We start from the raw sequence: 19,599 nt of genomic DNA, 5'->3' as shown, positions 1-19,599 counted from the left end.
ATATTTACATCACAGAAGTACCCACTTAACATGGAAATGCCCACATATTTAACATATTCAAATCAGCAAATCTTTAATAAGCATGAATGTCACCAAAAGGTTCAAATGCGTCCCAAAAGGCATCTGGTCAAACTTGTCAGTAAGGTTGAAATTTCCCCAACCATTCCACTCTCCATCCCTCACAGCTTCCTACCTGTGTAATGGGTAACTGCCTGTTGTTTTCCTTCTCACTTCCTCCGACCCCAGGGGGGATGCGATTAGCTGGAGGGTCTGGCCTCTCACGGCGACATAGCAGGCAATGCTCTCTGTCCAGGTAGGGGTTGTGACTGCGAGGCATCTGGCTCATCGGCTGCAAGACAAAAGTGAAAAGAAATTTTTATTGTAATGATAATTGTTTTAACATCAGACAAAGTTGTTTTTTTTAAATCATAAATCAAGCAATCAGCACCCGCTATCAATCGTGGTAGTGCTGCATGAAATGTAGAAAATAAAAAATAACTTTGGAAAAAACATTGCTCATCAATCATACATGTAATAGTTTATTCCTTCCTTGCCTAGATGCTACAACTTGTAAAGTCATGCAAAGCTGTTTACAATGTGAATTGTTTACAACACAAAGAAAATAGTCTCTCTGAATTGATCTACAAATGTACTACATGTATGTAGCCTTATTAAATGCTGCTCACATTTAACAAAATTAACCATCATGAATGTTAGTGTCAATTTCACAGCCCTCCTCCGAATCTCCAATCCATATCAATGCCCAATATTAGCCATGCATAAACACTAATGACGAAGTTAGTGCACAATTTCTTCCCCTTGTAAACAATGATTGTATTATTTACACACATGAATTTCATGATGCACCTTGATTCCCCCCCCCCCCCCCCCAAAAAAAAAAAAAAACACATCTGGCAGTTAAAAGTAGACTACGGTTCATTTAATAAGATGAAAACATTGGCACTTGGCGTAATGTTTGATTCATCCTCTCTCCTTCATTGGCAAAATTCCTGCCAAACAGGAAGCCGTCTGGGACAACAAATTAAAGGGATACCAGCAAGGCCAATCTCTCTTTCTGTCTGTCCTCTTTTTGTTTTCTCCTGCAAATTGGCAAGTTTTTTTCCAAGATTTCTTGAAATTTAAAACAAATATCAGCTACAATTGTTTTCACATTTCCTACATGTAAAGCACTGTTTCTAGAACTTTTGAGTTTCCTACAATTCTTAAATTTGACAATGTACTGTACACATACTGCTTTATTGCATGGCTGCTACCATTTCAAAACTGCTTACAAGTAATTCTTTCTATGAAAATTTTCATTACAGGCTTATGCATATAATGGAAAGTAAAAGATGGGCATTCCTGAATACAAACTCATTTTACTGAGGACAAATTAAATTCAACTCGTTCATGTACATAGTTTTAAAAATGCTCAAAAATGTTTTTAACAAATATATTTACATGTCAAATCTGTGGTCAAGACTGCAAAGTTGACGATTAATGTTGCCCCTCATCGCCCCAATCCTAACCTACAAACATGTATACGTTCATGTACTGTATACGTAATCTCATCCGTAAGCAAATAATGTCAGCCTCCTACACTATGTATCCTTAGTTTCCCTGTACCCTTCTCCTATACCCTTCTTCTGCCCCCAACCTCAACTATGACTGACAGCTCTTTTTCCCCCATGTTGCATTTCTAAAATTCCTTAGGAGAAACGTACAGGAATGAGTAAATCTCCATGTGCTGTGGTGGTTCAGTGTACTTGTTCACACCATATTGCACCTGGGCCATGTTTCATAAAACTTGTTATCAATGACAAGTTACAATGACAGTTTACTGAAATGGTGGCATTTGATTGGCTGAGAGCAAAGATGTTACAGAAATTTAGCATTTGTTATTGATTCAACAAGTTTTATGAAACAGGGCCTGGGTTTCTATAGGTGTAAATATAAGTTATCAGTTTGTGTTTTGTTTTGTTTTTATCTTTTCCCTTCCTCTAAGTCTAATAGAATATTGAACAATGAAATGTAACACATAATTCATGTCCCAGGCCCAGGATGTAAACCCCAGCATGCATCAGACAAGCAAAAAATCCACGGGCCTATGCCTGAGCCTCCATGTGCCTGTACAGTTTTTACATGTACATGTACATTATGCTACGGTCACAAAGGTTCGTACCAACGATAATTTCGTACAAATCTCTGTTTTACCATTGTCTTCCCGAACTTCCATTGTCTGAAAATCATTCGTAAGGCGTTCGTAGCAGTTCGTAATGGCATTTGTGACCGAGGCTTAACATAGACACCTGTCTGTCCGTGATCTGCACAAACCTTTGAGGGTGGCTGTGCAGGGAGCAATCAGCAAATTGATTGGGGGAGGGGGGGGGGGTGCACGAGAATATCTACATCTACAGTACATATAGGTCAGAATAATTCATGAGAATCCTTAAACTTAACATGGGGCCATACTAATGAGGAATAATGCAATTCCTTCCATGTACACCTGTACATACATGTACTCTTAAAGATATTTTCCCCTTTGCGTTGGTAATAATGCAATCCTTTGCATTTGGGGAAATCCCAGTTTAAACAAATGATACAATGGTGATGTCATGAATTCAGAGCTACGACACAATGGGGGTACATACATGTACATGTACACTGTCACTTTGTATGTACTGTACATAAATATGAATATTTATTGCCTACATAAGCAAATACACATGTACACTGCAATATGTGAATCTGATTTTATTTCTTATTAAAACAAAAATTATCTAGCATCGCTTTTCTAACAAATGTAGTAAAATATACAATAAGTATAGAGGGGTAGACAGATATAAAGCAAAATGGGAGGGGCTACAGGAAGATATATGCCAGTGCTACCCTCAAGATGACGAGATGGAGCTGTATAAACTGATGCCGTCCAGCTCAGAATTGCGTCTTATTTCTACAGTCAACTGACCTTAGCCTTCTGCAACAAATTATACTTCACTTTTACCCTTCATTTCAAAGGTCGGTCTCCAATCAATATTTCATCATCCATCTCCGTGTCGATGGAACTACAGTACAGAGTACATGTAGGAACAGGAGGATGGTAATAATATACATGTAGTAAGGAAACAGTATAACCACGTGTAGGTCTAACTGATTCAAACCTGTGTAGATTGAATACATACAATGTAATATCCATGAACTTGCTAACTTCATTTATCATCAATTGCAAAAAAAGTAAATCGCTTTGAAATACTAATACAGTACAGATATTTCTCTTTTTCTTCCTCTTCTCTTTCTTAAGCACTTTGTATGGAGAAGAGGCTATACAGAATTATTCATTTTCATATTCGTTTGGAATTCTGATATCTTATACAATATCCATTGAAATCATATATGAAAAGGAACGTGTCACATAAAGCAAAAGATGTATCTAAAGACAGAAAGAGAGAGAGGGTGAGGGAGGGAGGGAGGGAGGGAGATCGAAAGAAAACAAAAATGGAAAATTGTAGTGGCAGGCAACAAGGTACCTCTGACATTTGCACAATACAGCACACGCTTTAATCAGGCATTTACCTGTAATATTACGATGACATTCCATCTGGAACTCAGAAGCCTAATTCAAAATACAGATCTTCAAATGTATTCGAAGGCATATTATTTTGTGTAATCTTTTTTTATCTTGTTTTATTGGTCAGAAAACACAATGATTTACAAAATATGCGTTACATTGTTTTGCAGAAAAATAATGAATAATCATTCGAAGGCATTATAGTTCAAGGAGCATACATCACTAACGCAAAGTAGACATAGTGCATGTACTGTAAGTGACCTTGAAAAATACACTTTTAGTATTGCTCTTCCAATGACTATAACAAAGGCCTAAGAATAGATTAGTGTAAGTCCGACGCTATGTTCATGTTCGTGTTCATTTCGGTTCAGTTCGGCAGAGTTCGGCAATTTTTCACCCGAACTTGGTTCGGTTCGGGGTTCGGTAATATAATAGAAAGCAGCGTTATAGCCACGGCGGTCGGCACTGGGCGGGCCGGCCAGCCTGCCGGGCCCGACCAGCACGGAGGACCTCTGCACGCTGCTTCCGACCAGTACGAATTTCACATTAAAACTGCTCTAAACCTAATTATTTGTGAAGAAAAATACAACTTACAATCGTATTTCCGTCTTGAATCATGTTTTATTTTCAATTTTAAATGAATCATGTTTTCAATTTGTCAATAAATGATATTTTTTAAAGATTTTCCGAGACGGTTGTTGTCTAATGTTAGAGTCATGAAAGCTGCCATCGTGAATAAAAATTCAGGCTCGTCAATAACTGTTTTGTATAAGTTTTGATTTTTAATAGGAAAAATATAAAATCCCTATTTTCCTGAATAAATAAATACCATACTATAATATATATACAGTATATTTCATTATTTATATTGTAAAATTTGTCCGATATTGTTACAATTAAAATATTAATTTTTTGTTGAAGGGGTTTGAGCTGAACATATTTTGATCACGCACATGTATTCTTGTTTATGGCTTACAATCGCGACGTAGCGTGGTCAGGATTTGGGATTTAAATGGCGCCAGTGAAGTCGCGCCCACCACCGGATAGGCATAAATCACAAAGGCGGAAAATGGGGAAAAAAGTAAATATAAAATGAGCAATCATGACATGAAAATTAGGTACAAAATGACAAGTTTATTAGCTTGCAAAAACTTTTATATTTTTCTGCCGAACATCCGAACCAGGCCTTTGCATTCGGTTCGGTTCGGTTCGGTTCGGTTTGGTTCGGTTCGGTTCGGTTCGGTTCGGAAGTGCCATGTTCAGCGAACTTCCATTCGGTTCGGCGGTTCGGCGGTTCGCACTAGAATAGATTCTTCACATCTCAGGAAGACAAACATAAAGTAGAAAGAAGAAAGAGAGAGAGAGACAGGGAGACAGAGAAAGGGAAAGGGACAGAGAAAGAGACAGCGACAGACAAACATACATGTACTTGTAGATGAGCTGAGGGCAAGGGATAGATGGGCACTCTAAGTCTACATACACATGCTTAGTTTATTTAATAATTTCATTTGGTGTGGGACTGTGGGTGAGGCATTCTGCATTAGCAACGTTACATGTAGCATTTTTTTTTTTAATGTGTCAAGGGGGTGGGTCTCTCGTCCACAGATACAATAAAAGCGACAAACCTACTCCGGAGTAGTTGGATCATATCAAATCATTGAATTATCAAATTCAAGTCTGCGCCAAGAGACTACTGTACAACTAAAAGGAACCATTATTGATGGGGTGGGTCTATGACACGTACATGTACAGTACTGTACATGTTATGTTACTCTACTCCGCAATGGAAAAGAAAGTGATTTATTATTTCATACAGGGCAATAGGAAAGGGCTTTAATGAAATGGAAATGAGAAGATAGGACCATGTTCAGATGCCTCTACTTGAGAGCTGCATGTACATGTACAAGAACATATACACATAGTTTCAGTTCTCGGTAGTATCCCTGATCCGACTGAAAAGTGAGGTCAAATTCCTGGCCCTATGACAAGTGTGGGAATTACCAATGCAGAGGATTTCCATTGCAGGGTATGCCATTATATACAATTGGCAGTTTCTAAGAGCATCTTATCACACATTGTAACTGGCTTTCACCAGACTTGGTGGGACATTGAATTCATGTGTGTACATATCATGCACACACAGTAGCAAAATTTGATGCCTACTTGGGAATTACTTTGAACTTGCAGCAAGTTTCTGCTAAATTGGAGAGCTTTAAGTCCTGGAGCTAATTGAATGCTTTCCCCAGCTTTTGGTTAGCTCTGAGTACTAGGGGTCCTGTGCCAACTCTCGTCATGGTTGGTGGATCGTTGCTTATAACTTTTGAGGTTCCGCAAACATTTAGTAAGACGGTACCCTGTGAACATAGCTTATATTGCTTTGAAGCTGAACAGTGAAAAAAACACACGGGGGCTCAGGGCGAATTTGCCCCCGAAATGCCCAAAAGAGCCCCCGAAAATCAGAAAAGAGCCCCCCGTAAATTTGCATAGAGTTCAATGCAAAACAAATTTTATTTTTATGCAGGGAAGCTTGAAAAGTAGCCTCCGATTTTTTTTCTTTCCCTGAAGCTGAAAGAATGAGCAACTCAATAACTCTGGAAGCAGTCATGTACAAGTAGTTGGTAGCACCAAAATTAATCTGTCGTGAAACCTACATGGTTGGCAAATAGTACAGTATAACAACAATGCTGTCATAAATTGTCCTCAATACATATATTATAAACATTGATCTACTTGTAAATGTAAATATACGTCCATGATTGTAAGCATGGACCCTACAAAACATGATGAATGAAGGCTATTTGGAAAGGTATTGTGTCCATCTGTTCTATTTCTACGTAAATTAACCCACACACTTCCTCTTGGCATTTCACAGATGTCTGACCGTTCCCTCTAATGAAGGTCAACACACTTGACGACCTGATGTGATGGAAACAAAATGACCATCTGGTATGCCTGAAGAAGCGATTCACACAAATTGGTAATTCACACTACAGACAAGCATCTTGCTATTCTTCCGATGGGTAAATGCAAGGTGCCTATATTCAGACTCCATTTGGGGTCCCACAATGTGAAAAATATGCACATATTGGCAGGCCACATTCATGAGAGCATACATGTACATGTATTGCATAGACGTACCTGTGTACTGCATTTTTGCAGTGTAATTTAGAGTCATACATGTATGTGTATTTCATAAACTAGGACAAACTCAATATTTAAACTAGCACTGATGATCTCCAATGCAAACAACAACATAGAAGTGCTAGGGGTCTGTTCGCTGTTGGAGACTTTCAAGAGTTGGAGATACCTTCAATAAATAAAAACACTGTGAAATGTACATGTACTGTATGTGTACTCAACATTCATGATCAGTCTAAATTGGAATATAAAAATTTAATATCAAGGATTCTTACTCACGTCAAAACTATGTGTTAGCAAATTTCATGAGTTGTATTTATTCTTTACAAGTACAATTACAATGTAAGCTAATAATGTATGCGAAACAATAAAAAAACATCAGGAATAATCCATACATCAATACATGTAGAAATAATAAAAGGATCATTTTCAAGAAGCCAGAAGAGAGACAAACTAATATTACGTTACAATTAAAGAAGTATTACCATGTACTCCAAAGGGAGCGTCCTAGTCAGTATATGATGCATGTTGTCAAGTACAACTGAAGATTCACGTGAAGAATGATCAATTTAATTCCTGTTTCCACAAGACTCGACCTCGTTCCTTACACACAGTGTTCTATGGGTGTTTCCTGGAGCCCTGTATGATGTATCTCGTTCCGATGGCACTGTAGATATCTATGCACTTGCAGGAAAGGTTATGGAACCATTCAATGCATGTCTACATGTATTATACTTCCCTCACTGCTGATACAGTACAACCCTCAGCCTCTCTAGCGAGCCAGCTAGGATTCTCTTGTAAACACAAGTGCAAATAACGGTCACACATGAACTAGCCCATATGCATTGCACACATACACGCAAGCAGAGACTTGCGTTGGTTGTTGCATAGTCTGTATATGCCATGTGTAATGTACATTGGAGCACTCGCGCCCCTTAGGAATGTGTGTATGGTGCATGATACAGGCTGCCACACACTGTATGTATTGTGGTGTGTGGGTAGCAGTGTCTGCGAATGCCCGGGTATAAAGCAGCTAGGGTCGTGGGAAAATCTCGGTGCTTTGGATGAAAACATAGAGGGGAGGACTGAGGGGGGCTCAAGGAAAAAAAAATTAAAGAGTAAGGATAAATGCTGAATGCTAAATATAGGATTCTATAGGGCACATGTGGCTATAAGGAAAAAAGCAAGGAGTTTATTATAGTCCACAAGGAGATTTTAAAAAGAACATTTTGCTGATAAAAACATGGATTTTTGTTTATTAATGTGATAGTAGATACAGCATACTGCCTATGATATGGCTACGCCGTGAAAACGGAGGTAAATGTATAGGCCTAAATGCATAGCAGGTATTTGTAATGTAGGCCTAATTTTTATTCACTTTGAATTAATGAAAAAAATATTTGCGTTCATTTAATATTTTCCCTCAACTCTTAATTTCTAATTTTCCTATAAAAATACTGTACTCTAGTAATGACTACATGTACATGTATATCCCTAAGTTAAGATTGTTCCTGATGGTGGTGGTGACTGAATTATCACATCACATTTGCATGCAAGACTTTATAATAAGCGAGATGATAGAATTTAGAAAATATGAGTTGGATTTAAAAGGAGAATATAATTGAATATCAGCTTATATGCTTCTGAACAGGGCTGCTAGTTAAATGGTAACATGCACTACATACTGTACATGTACACCAAACCTCCCCCCCCCCCCCCCAAAAAAAAAAAATCATTCCAATACTAAATTGACATATATATATATATATATATATCTGTACATGTAAAGTATGACATGTTTACGACAGCCTATATTGCAAATGTTATAGTCAACAAAGATGGAGGGGGGAAAATGACATGCACTTGTACATGTACACACCCACCAACCCAACAATACAAATTTGATTTCAAAAAGGAAAAAAAGGAAAAAAAGGAAAAAAGAGGGCTTCTACTACAAGTACACATGGGCTGTGGCTAGAGAGGTGTTCAGCTCACCAGACCACAAGCTCATCATTCATGTGCAATGTTACATGGTAGAGTCGGTACTATTTGGACATGTGGGAACTGTATGGGGATGTGTCATCCTTCCAATAGCTATTGTGTTATGCACACTCACTAACACACACACAGTATACTAGCATAGAGAGTGCAGTGTATTGTGCACAATGTGCGCTGAAACATTCATGCACGACAAGTACATTGTTGATTGTGCTACGTACACACATAATGTATCTATCTATACACAGCAATATCTGTGTGTTGAGGGAGCACATGATTTTCAGAAGTCCTGTCAAAATACAGTCAGCAACATGCACAGCTCTTCACAAAACATGAACACATGAACATCAGAAAATGTTCTCAGAATCTGAAGTATTGTGCATGTCTGCCTATCTGCCTACAATGCATAACAAACGATAGGCCCCACAAATTACATGCCATGTATTTTAATTCACACGAACATGCAAAATGTTAGATTATTTTGGAAAAACTAATGCTTCCAAGTTCCTTTGTTACAAGGCCAAGACCTAGTAAAATTAAATGGTAAGATCTTGTCTGGGATAATAGGCCATTTTTGTAATGTAGTTACATGTACATGTATTAAAAAATGCCTCTGTGAAGCACCGATACAAAATATTTATTCACCTGTCAGGAATATTGTAACTGATACTACATTACTAGTCAAAATTTAAATTGAAAACAATAGTTGTAAATTAGGGTAGGACAAACATGGCTTACCTTACCTTACAACACATACATGTACAGTGTATACATGTATGCAATTTTACACTTGACTTCGCTAAACTCTCATTGTATCAGTATAATTAGAAATATAATTTGCTCTCTAAAGCTTACCCACAAAGTTAATTGTAAAAGCTACATATACTTGTATAGAGAAATCGTAAACAAGTCTAAAGTCAAGATTTTGTTAATACTGCTTAATATCATACACATGAAACTATATTATTTTTTTAATACAACACAACTTCCTGCAAAATCCCCTGGAATAAATCCGACTGTTTATGATATGATTTCATATTCCACGTAATGAATAATTTCCCTTCCTCAACTGCTCCACCAAACTTTTCCCATTAAAAAAAAAGTAACTGCAAGCTGAAATTTTGAAAAACAAAAAGTCTGAACAATTTTGATACCATCCTCTGTCCATACATGTAGCATCCTCAAAAATGTCATTATATTTTTCACAGTACCACTGATATCATCAAGTTCAAGGAGGAACATGTACAGTATGTACATGCGTAAGCAGTCTTTATGCACAGACATTATGTACAGTAAATTTAATGTTTCCTTGTAAAATGCATGACCTGTGGATTTTGTGTTTACCAAGGGGAATTTCCTTTAGACTAGCTTGACCATTGTACCCATTATCTAGGAGATTACTGACAAAAGAATGTACAATGTACACTCAACAAAAGAGTGTAGAATATATAGCGTACACACAACACATGTATGCCTCCAGGTAAGATTACAATGTCCTTGTCCTGGGTGTGCATGATCATATGACAGCAAATTACTTTGATTTTTACCTTTCACTTTAATATTACAGTAGTTCATAAAAGAAATACAAGATATATCCCCCTTATTTGCAAACCTTGAAGATTAAACATTACAGAGTGTCTGTTCTGACATATGGATAAACTCTTGACATTTCACCAATTTCATACATATTCATTGCAGATCATAATTTTGTGTGAATTTCATACAGCAAATCAAAATGACTTTGGGAACAAAATGAATTTGTTAAAATGTTATCTTCATACAATTTTTTGATTTTGGTTTTATTTTTATGATATTTCTTCTCGTGTAAATAAGCCTTTAATCAGTTTTCATCTCAACATGTTTCCTGTTTATTCATATTTTTCTCTCATAACAGGAAAAGAAATAGTGAAACAACATACATGTACAGTATACATGTATAATCTACAATGTAATTAAATCATGAGAATTACGAGATGAATAACGTCCTGCACATTGTACTGAACGAGTCTAACTCGATGCTGGCTTTTCACATATATGAGCTTGGTTAAATCAAAACACCTCACGTTTGGCCTTAAAGTGACTTGGTAACATTGTTGAAGGTTGACAAAAAACTGTAACTTTTGTATGAAATGTGACTTATTATATTCCTTTTACTGTACTAACCCTGTAACATGCAACAAATCCGGGGAAAAATTCTCAAACCACAAAGATATCTACACTGTATGGTGCGACAGCCTCTAACAATAAATCCTCTCAAACATTTTTGAATTTTCCCAACCGTTTTTCCATGAACAAGGTCCCTTTAAATTGTAATGAAATATTGCTGTCATGTTCAATGCCATTTTCCTTTTCTATTTTAGGCAGCACTAAGTTCTTTATATTATTACACAACACAAATGTTTACTGTGTGACTTGTTTCTCTTTGGTAAGTATCCATGACAACTGGTTTTTCTGTCTTGACTAGATGACGTCATAGAAGAATTCATAAAAGATGAACTCTTCTTCTCCATCTTTTTCCCCCTGGTATGACTACATGTACAACACATACATTTATGATGAAACATGTCTACATAACCGAAACACACTTATTTTACCCACAAGCAACTCTTGGCATTGGGCAACCATTACTTTCTTCATGTATACCAAAGGTAATTGAATTCTAAACATAGTTTTTCGTCCAGATTTTTCAAAAATGAGGAGGGGATTCAATGTTATTTGATATTGTTTTCCCAAGAGTATGCAAATCCTACTTGGTCGATTATACACTAATTTTTTTTTAAATTAAATTACTGAACTGCTATGGTTAAAACGAGACGAGGAAAAACTCATCTTTGTTTATTGTCCAGATTTCCTCAAATCATTATAATGTTCAAACAAAAATACTGAAAAATACATGTAGGAGGGGGCAACAAGAACCTAGTGAAAGAAAATTCTTGGGTCTTACATGTACATGTACATGTACATGTATATGCCAGTATTTACTTTCTGTGTTTTGATGTGAAATTTACATGTACATGTAGATGTGGTGATGACGTCCCTGGATTTGCGTGTATCATCAACATGACTGATAGCAAAGTTCACCAGCTTGCCATTGTTGAATGTCAAGCAAATATACCACCTGGCTTTGGATTCATTTTAAGGGGTTCATTGTGTCTTTTGTTGAAATCAGTGGTTTTTCTTTCACTCTTTCACTTTCAGGACAGGATTTATTATAAGCCAGGGTTAAATTGGTCACATGCTGTTCTTCAAATTGGCAACAAAAATAGTTTTCATGTAATGCTACATTGTTCTAAAAAACTGTAATGTCTCTAAAAACAATAACCATGAGTAGGATCTTTGCCAAAAGTTTTAAAAATTGTAAATTTTAATGGAAAATAAAGATTTTGAACCTCTCAACATACATGTATATGTTGCCGATGAGAGGATTTTAAAGCTCATTTTTCTTTTTTTTTCATCACACACCATATGGTCTTCCAAGAAAAAGAGATGTTGCTTTAGAGCTCTGAATGAATCAAAAGTTATTAAGCCAAACAACAAAATATGGAATGATTGTCCTGAAAATTATTTGCAAAAGGAGTTTTTAGAAAAGGAGGTACAGTATGTGAGGGAAAACCAGTTACAAAATTATACATATTTTCCACCGAGGAGCCTTGAGCAAAGACTCTTCTCATGCTGTTCTAAAAGGCTGAAAAGTGAAGTACACGTACAATGTGTAGAAATCAAGTCTTTCAGAGAAAATATGATTCCCACTATCTCGCATTCAGACATCAATATTATTGAATAAAGAGGCACAGAACATAAAAACTGTGGGAGCCTATTTCTCTTTAGCCAAGAAATGCCATGTACACTGTAGATCAACATGCCCCCTCCCCATTTCCCCCTTTTTTCCTCTTTCTGTCTACATGACTATCTCTAGGTCATTTTGACCAACTCTCAGTTTCCTTTCATTCAAAACAATTTGAATTTTGGCTCTACAAGCGTATCATCTTTCACATGAACTGCCCAGACAAGATATTATTTCCTGTTTGGCAGGGTCCAGAATCTCTTGATCTGTCGGTTTCCTTTTTTGAGCTCATTATGCAACAATATTATATTGATTGAAAGCACGCAGGAACGATGGCTGCCAAGAGGTAAAGTGTTATTTGTCACAATATGAATTAATTCAGTGTTTTAATGTCAAATTCCTCCATCGACCCATTTTCTTCTCAAACACATTTCTCTGGATCTCTGGGCCTTGTTTCACATAAACTTGTTATCACTCATCAGTAACAAGTTACAATACCTAAATCAGCTACTGAAACTGTGGCATTTGATTGGCTGAGAGAAAAAAATTCAGAGAAATTTAGCATTTGTTATTGATACAAAGTTTTGTGAAACAGGGCCCCGTATACATACTGTACAATGAAACTGCACTATGGAAGTGTTTGTGTTAAAGGTAAAGACCAGTATTGGAAACGCCCCAATTTCAAAAAATGAAATGGAAACTCTCATTACCAATCATGTGAAAGAATATGTTTTGACTAATACATGATGATAAAAAATTTGCCTGGAAACCGCCTACTAATTCATATATTTGGTAAATTTGTTTCTCTCATGGTCATTGAGAGATATAGGGTAGTCCCATATACATCTTTCTGTGTATAGAGCTTGTAACTTTATGAAGAATGGGCCAAATTTCTTATCATTTTGATGATTCCAGAACCTTTCAGATGCTATATGCTAGATGATCAACCTTTTATGATCGATTCCACAACGTTTCTTTCACAATGCAATTGCATGACCATAACTGGTCTTTACCTTTAAAGGCATCATCATAACACACAAGGTGCAACTACAAACCTATTTCCCTTTCTGTCTAGAGAGGGTAAGTTAAAGGAAACAGGGGTCATAATAAGCTTGAACTGACAAAAACTCAAGGACTTTCACATTTTCAAAACTCAAAAGTAACTCAAAAGTACTTTAGTACTTCAAAGGCCAACACACAGTGATGGGTGGAGTCAAAATAAGAATGAGAATTTACATCAAAACATAATTTCTGTAAGCCTGTTATTTCATATCCACTGTGTAAAGATACTTAAACAAGTGTTACTATCTACTGTGTAAAGATACGTAAAGTGTTCCTAAAAATAAAGAACTACCAAGAAATTTACATCAAGAACATGGATCTCCATTGTATCTTTGGTTTCATCATGGAGAAGAAGAACTTGCAATAAATGATGGTTATTTCTCATTGCTCTTACCTGTGGAATGTTATCTAAGTCCAAATCTGTCAATGAACTGGGAACTGGTATGGTAGTTAGTACCTACAAATAAGAGAGAAAAAATGAGAAGAAATTAAATAAAAGGAATACTACATAATGAACATGAAATGTTAAAGACAAGTCTTACAAAAACAATGTACATAATAAGAGCTTGTTCTTATATAGCGCTTTCCTGGACCGCAGGCCCTCTCAAAGAGATATATTTACAGATAAATATTATTGCCCCGGTCATCGGATTTAGGCTTACAAATGTACCTGCATGCAAAGTATTGTATGCACATTCTCCACTCCCTGGGGAGCATTCCAGCCAGGCCTCATTTTTACAAGCGCACAATTGCTAATCTAAGCACATTAGCCTTTCGCATCCTACCGGGTACCCATTTACAGAACACCTTGGTGGGGAGTGCAAATGTCTTGCCAAAGGATATTAGTGCTGCGGCAGGACTTGAACCGCGGACCTTGTGATCAACAGTCCGGTGACATATCCACTCTACCACGACACTTCTACATACATGTACTGTACATGTACAATGTATGTATACATGTTTTTACTAAACAGGCACATATATAGTTTATAAGTCCCCAAGTAACGTGATATACCGACGGTGTCAGGACAGAAAAAGGAAAAACAGAAAGGCTGAAAAGCATTGGTTGAAAACTAGGGCCGATAGTGGTTGGGACAACTATACATGTAAGTCAGTTCGAAATGCAAAGCTTGTAGAAAATATCACAGAAATTTTATCATGGAAAATAAGGATAATCAAAAGGAGCTATTCAATGTTGTCAAGTCTCTGATGAGCATGTAAAAAAAACAACCTTTGATACCTTGTAATACTGATAAATATAAGTTTGTGAATGACCTAGGTGATTATTTTTGTGATAAAGTCGTGAAAATCCACATGAATATTGAAACAAGACTAGACGCAAGGAATGAACCCAAGACTTATTCTCTACCTACCATGATGTCGATGTTTTGAGTGATTTCAAATCTCTTTCTGAGCACCCAGTTGAAAAACTTATACTTTATACAAAAAGTGTACCCTTCACAGATCATTTTATGTACATGTATGTTATTAACAAAGGAAAGAGAATGTCAGTCAGTTAATCAATCATGTCTGACAGTGAAGTCTAGAAAGCAAACAGGTTTCCTTGCATAATTTTGATACTAGGACACTGCTAACGTTTAAATTTCACAGATAGAACATATTTATAATTCCTGCTAAGTTCTACAGACTTTGATCGTTGATGTTGACTGCATCATCATAATCATAATTTATTGGTTTCAAAAATATAGTTTTATCTTTCCAGTTCTCGACCCATGGTATTTGTGTGTGCTTAGTGGGAACCGGAAGTGTCTTTGCCAAATATACCCATGGCTGGTGCTGCCCTCTATGGCAAAATAAAGCAGTTGATGTAGCAAGAATTATACTTGTACATGTACCGGTATATGCATTGTGTTGATGTAGGGGTGGTCAATATTGTATTCTGGGGGGGGGGGGGGGCAAAGGAAATTTGTGAGTGTTACAAAGCAATGGTGAGACATAAAATGAGACGTGAATGTGACCAAATCCTGAGTGAGTGAATTCTAACTCACTACCTACAATGTAGAACTAGAGAAACTCCAGACAGTCTATCTTTAAATATAATATTTGGTTCCCAGTCTAGGATCTAATCACCTACATCAGTCAGACCGCAGCCGGTGCGAAAACCCTCTATTTTATTCAGCACGTATGCAAGAATTTACGTGTCTCGCATAGGTAATGAGTAGTGCAGACGGTCTTCCCGATCGGCAGTTTTTGCCTTTATAATTGTTCATTTCTCATGAAATGGGTCTTATTTTAAAGATAAGAAGTTGCACTTTCTATATACTTATATGTCAATCATGTTAGATATATTTTGGAAACAGATATTTCGCCTTGAAAATGGGGTTTTTCGACGATAAATCTATCTAAAGAGTAGGGCTGATTTTCACATAGAAATCATTCTTGCGTCAAGAAGATGTTATAATCAGCATAAAGCATAAATATTTTTCTTTACAATGATATCAAAATTATTATATTTTACGCTGTACCAAAGTCAGGAACCAAAAAAGATCACGCTCATGTTCATGAATAATTAAAAAAAGTAGTCAACTTTGCCGATGTGATAATAGAGAGTTCTGATTGGTCAACTACGTCAACTACGTCACATATGTTTCGCTTTGGTTTATTAACATTCTGAATACCACATTTTGGTAACCATGCGTTGTGGCGTGCGCCTGTAATGCACGTGCGCGCAAGCCATCTTGACAACAATCTAAGGAACCGAGATCAAATACCTCACAAGCCATGACATCGTATTTTATTTACAACAATTCTTTTTTAATCATTTTTCTAATTTTTTTTGGCCAGTCGATGGCGCGGCGGAGCTCCCTGGAGTTTAATAATCAGTTATGCATTGCCATTGCTCAGACGGCGAGCATGCACGAGTAGGAAATCACACAATTTCGCGCTATCATAAAAAGAACAAATTGGTAATTTCCGGGTTTTTAGGGTCTTAATTACTATGATTATAAAAAGAACATGATTTTGCGTCAATTAGGTTTTGACATATTTTTGATCAGTGACTTTTCATCTTTCGAACGAATCTCAAAGTGGACAAATTGATTTTGTACCAAAGTCAGGAACCAAAAGTGAAATTCCCGGGTCAAAACAGCAGTTGAAATGTTACAAAAATAACGTCAATAAAAGTTGTGAAAAATTATTGTTTACAAATTGCGAAATATGGCAAATTACATATCAAACTGATGCTGAAAATCTCGAGAGTGACTTTCCGTTGCATGCTGCCATTTTGAATGAAGTTAACGACCAAAAACGCAGCTACATGTACACCCCTACAAATCTCACTGAAAAGCGCATGGAAATTCAGCAGACGTAAATGTTATGTGATCGCCAGATATCGCTGAATAAAAATCAGCTTTCAGCCTCATTAACGCGCGCGCTGCGGTCTGACTGTACATGTATAATAAAAATCTGGGTACCGCTAATGTTGACAGCTTTCTTTTAAACATTTCCCTACATGTTTCAAACATCTACAAAATCCTTTCACCCTCCCTCTCTTCCCCCCCCCCCCCCCCCAACCCCTTCCATAACTTTTCTGTTGTTGTTGTTGTGTTTTTATAATGGGGAACAGATAGAGAGAGAAAAGATAGAAAAAGGACACAAATTATTTGATGAAAAATAAATAGGAACCATGAATTGAAGAAAGACAGGAATTTACAAAATTTTCTGCTTACAGATACAGGAGACTCATCAAAATAATCATGCAATAACAGGAAGTAAATTTCATTTTCTATTTCTTCACTAAATCGGTAAATCAGCTAGCAAAATAGCATATTTTCAGAAGTCTTTCTGCACAGCCTACATGTACAGGTATCAAAATAGATACCTGTACCAGCCTACCAGGGCATCGCTTCACGAAATAGTCACAAGAACAAGTTTGGTAACATCCCATTGAAGTTTTGAAGTGTGTGTGAGTTTAATACGCAATTTCAAAGGGATGTCTACAAAATTGCTGGTCTACTTGAAATGCTGCCCAGATTGCTACAAACATACATATTTTTTAGTCATTATGTCCAGCGCTACAGCAAAGAGAAACATGAGAACAGATCATTTTACTTTCAGATAATACTTTTTTTCATTAAAAAATCTTTAAATTGTAAGTTTACACCATCACTCATTATTTCATAGAATGATACAATTTAAAAGTTTCTTTACTTAGACACATCTTCAAAATAGTCTGCATTATTGCTCTTAATTGTGATATTTTGACAAGACTTTGGAAAACGATGACATGAAACGATATCAATAAGTGTGGAACTCCACTGCAAAGCAAAAGGAGCCAAGCTCTCTTTTCATTGACATGTTCCATCTCCTTCCAATATGTCCAACTACAAGTTCCATTAAATTGCAGTGACCAGTAGGGGCCCTGGTCCGAGAATGAGGATCGTCCGCATTAATGAGGATAAGGATCGTCTGCGAACATTTGTTTTTCTTCGGCATTCTGCAGGTGTAGGGTTACCGATCCATGCGCTAGCAATGCGAAAAACAATCTACTTTTATGAGATGTCCGTCTTCTGAAGGATTTATCGTTCATAACGTGAAAGTCTCTCTGCTGCGTAAGTGAGACAAGTGTCGACTCATGGAGCATCATCACGGAACCTTTTTTCGCATTGCCAATACGCAGATAGGTAATAAGGATCGTGGGTGCAAATGCGGTCGCCCCTTATTTTTTAGGACGCGATTTGTCCGCGCTTACGAGGATACCCTTGTTTGTGCGGACGATCCTCATTCTCGGACCAGCGCCCCTGGCCCCTGGCCCTACTGTTGACCGTTTATTACTTTTTAGTTTTACCATACCGTTTTCATCCCTCACTGGCCTCAGTCATTCAATTTAAACTACGACTCTACTTTATCAAGGAGTGTCAAATTGAGCCTTTAGTTTTCGGCAAATCATAGAAACATCAACATTCCTAACACAGCTCAGCTCAGCTCAGTCAGTCACTCTATCATAATCACACAGACACAGCGCACATTCGCTTACCTGCCCATCTGCCTTCGCATTAGCAGTCTGTGTGTTGTTAGCATTGCCGCTGCTAGCAGTAGCAGGTGCTGGACGACTATTCCCACCACCTCGTTTATTTCTCCGTCTTTTGGAGCGTTTGCTGTCAGAAGAACTCATGATTAATCCTCAATCTACTTCCGTGATATTATAGTTATACAATGAAATATTTCAAGACTCGATTTACTTCGATGAACGACGTAAATTCGTAATGTTTTTCTGTAAACATAAGAGGCGCTCCTTAGCATTTTCCTCGCCAATATGGCAGCCTACACTTACATAGTTGCGATTCATACATTTTGATTAATACATTACTGGAGAAGTCCTGAAAAAGAATATGTTAAACATGTAATTACAATTTTTATGTTACTAATATATCTATCAATAAATACGAAAAAAAAATTGTGGAGTTATTGCATATTTGAATTACAATTTGGCGATTATATACTCATGCAAATGATGAATTACTTGGAATGTAGACTATCAATTTTATTACGCAGCTACCAATACTAGAACGCAAAGAAGAGATCAGCGAAAACTACTGGGGCTCTGTCGAAAATTGATACATGAATCAGGATGTGCTAAATAGACAGTGTAAGTAATTTACTACTGCTGATCATATATTTTTTTTCTCGATCTCTCAAATTCTCGTTTCTGTTTTTATGATGCATATATCATGGGATGGTCGGGATCAGGGGCGGATCCACGGTGGGGGGGGGGGGGCATAATACAGTTTTTTTTTTTTTTAAAGATTGTAACGTATATTTTACATTTGAAAAAAAACGACTCACACGGTATAAAAGATCGATAGAGATAAGAGACTGCAAACTTGCGATTAATTAGAGGACTTGGATTGATTCGGATCAGTCACAATTCTTTATAAGATGAGACCCTGGACAATAACACCGGCGACATGTGGATCAGAGGCGGCGCTCCCAAGTACCCCAAAAGTGCACCTTTTTTCGACAAGTTCCCATTTCCTTTGCAAGAAGTGTCTATTTTCCATTCTCATAAGTGCCCTCTTTAATCTCTAGT

At 36.9% G+C, this 19,599-nt stretch overlaps 1 protein-coding gene across 2 annotated transcripts in view; it reads right to left on the bottom strand.

Annotated features, from left to right (window-relative positions):
* The window catches only part of LOC590497 (protein FAM193A), a 50,789-nt gene extending 31,937 nt beyond the window's left edge, over positions 1-18,852 (bottom strand). The window contains exons 1-3 of one of the 2 annotated variants that reach the window (XM_030986146.1): positions 18,547-18,852; positions 13,945-14,007; positions 194-349 (exon numbers count right to left, since the gene is read on the bottom strand). In XM_030986146.1, the coding sequence (XP_030842006.1) occupies positions 194-349; positions 13,945-14,007; positions 18,547-18,684 (357 nt within the window). In that variant the 5' untranslated portion in view covers positions 18,685-18,852. Of the gene's footprint in view, positions 1-193; positions 350-7,191; positions 7,507-13,944; positions 14,008-18,546 lie in introns of those variants that run through there. The other variant, XM_030986147.1, reaches the window with a different exon arrangement.
* Between the last annotated feature and the right edge of the window lie 747 nt (positions 18,853-19,599).

This window comes from Strongylocentrotus purpuratus, unplaced genomic scaffold (assembly GCF_000002235.5).
Source record: "Strongylocentrotus purpuratus isolate Spur 01 unplaced genomic scaffold, Spur_5.0 spur5_scaffold_15, whole genome shotgun sequence".
NCBI lineage: Eukaryota > Metazoa > Echinodermata > Echinoidea > Camarodonta > Strongylocentrotidae > Strongylocentrotus > Strongylocentrotus purpuratus.
Note: the sequence above shows the minus strand (reverse complement) of the source record. Positions and strands in the feature narration are given on the sequence as shown.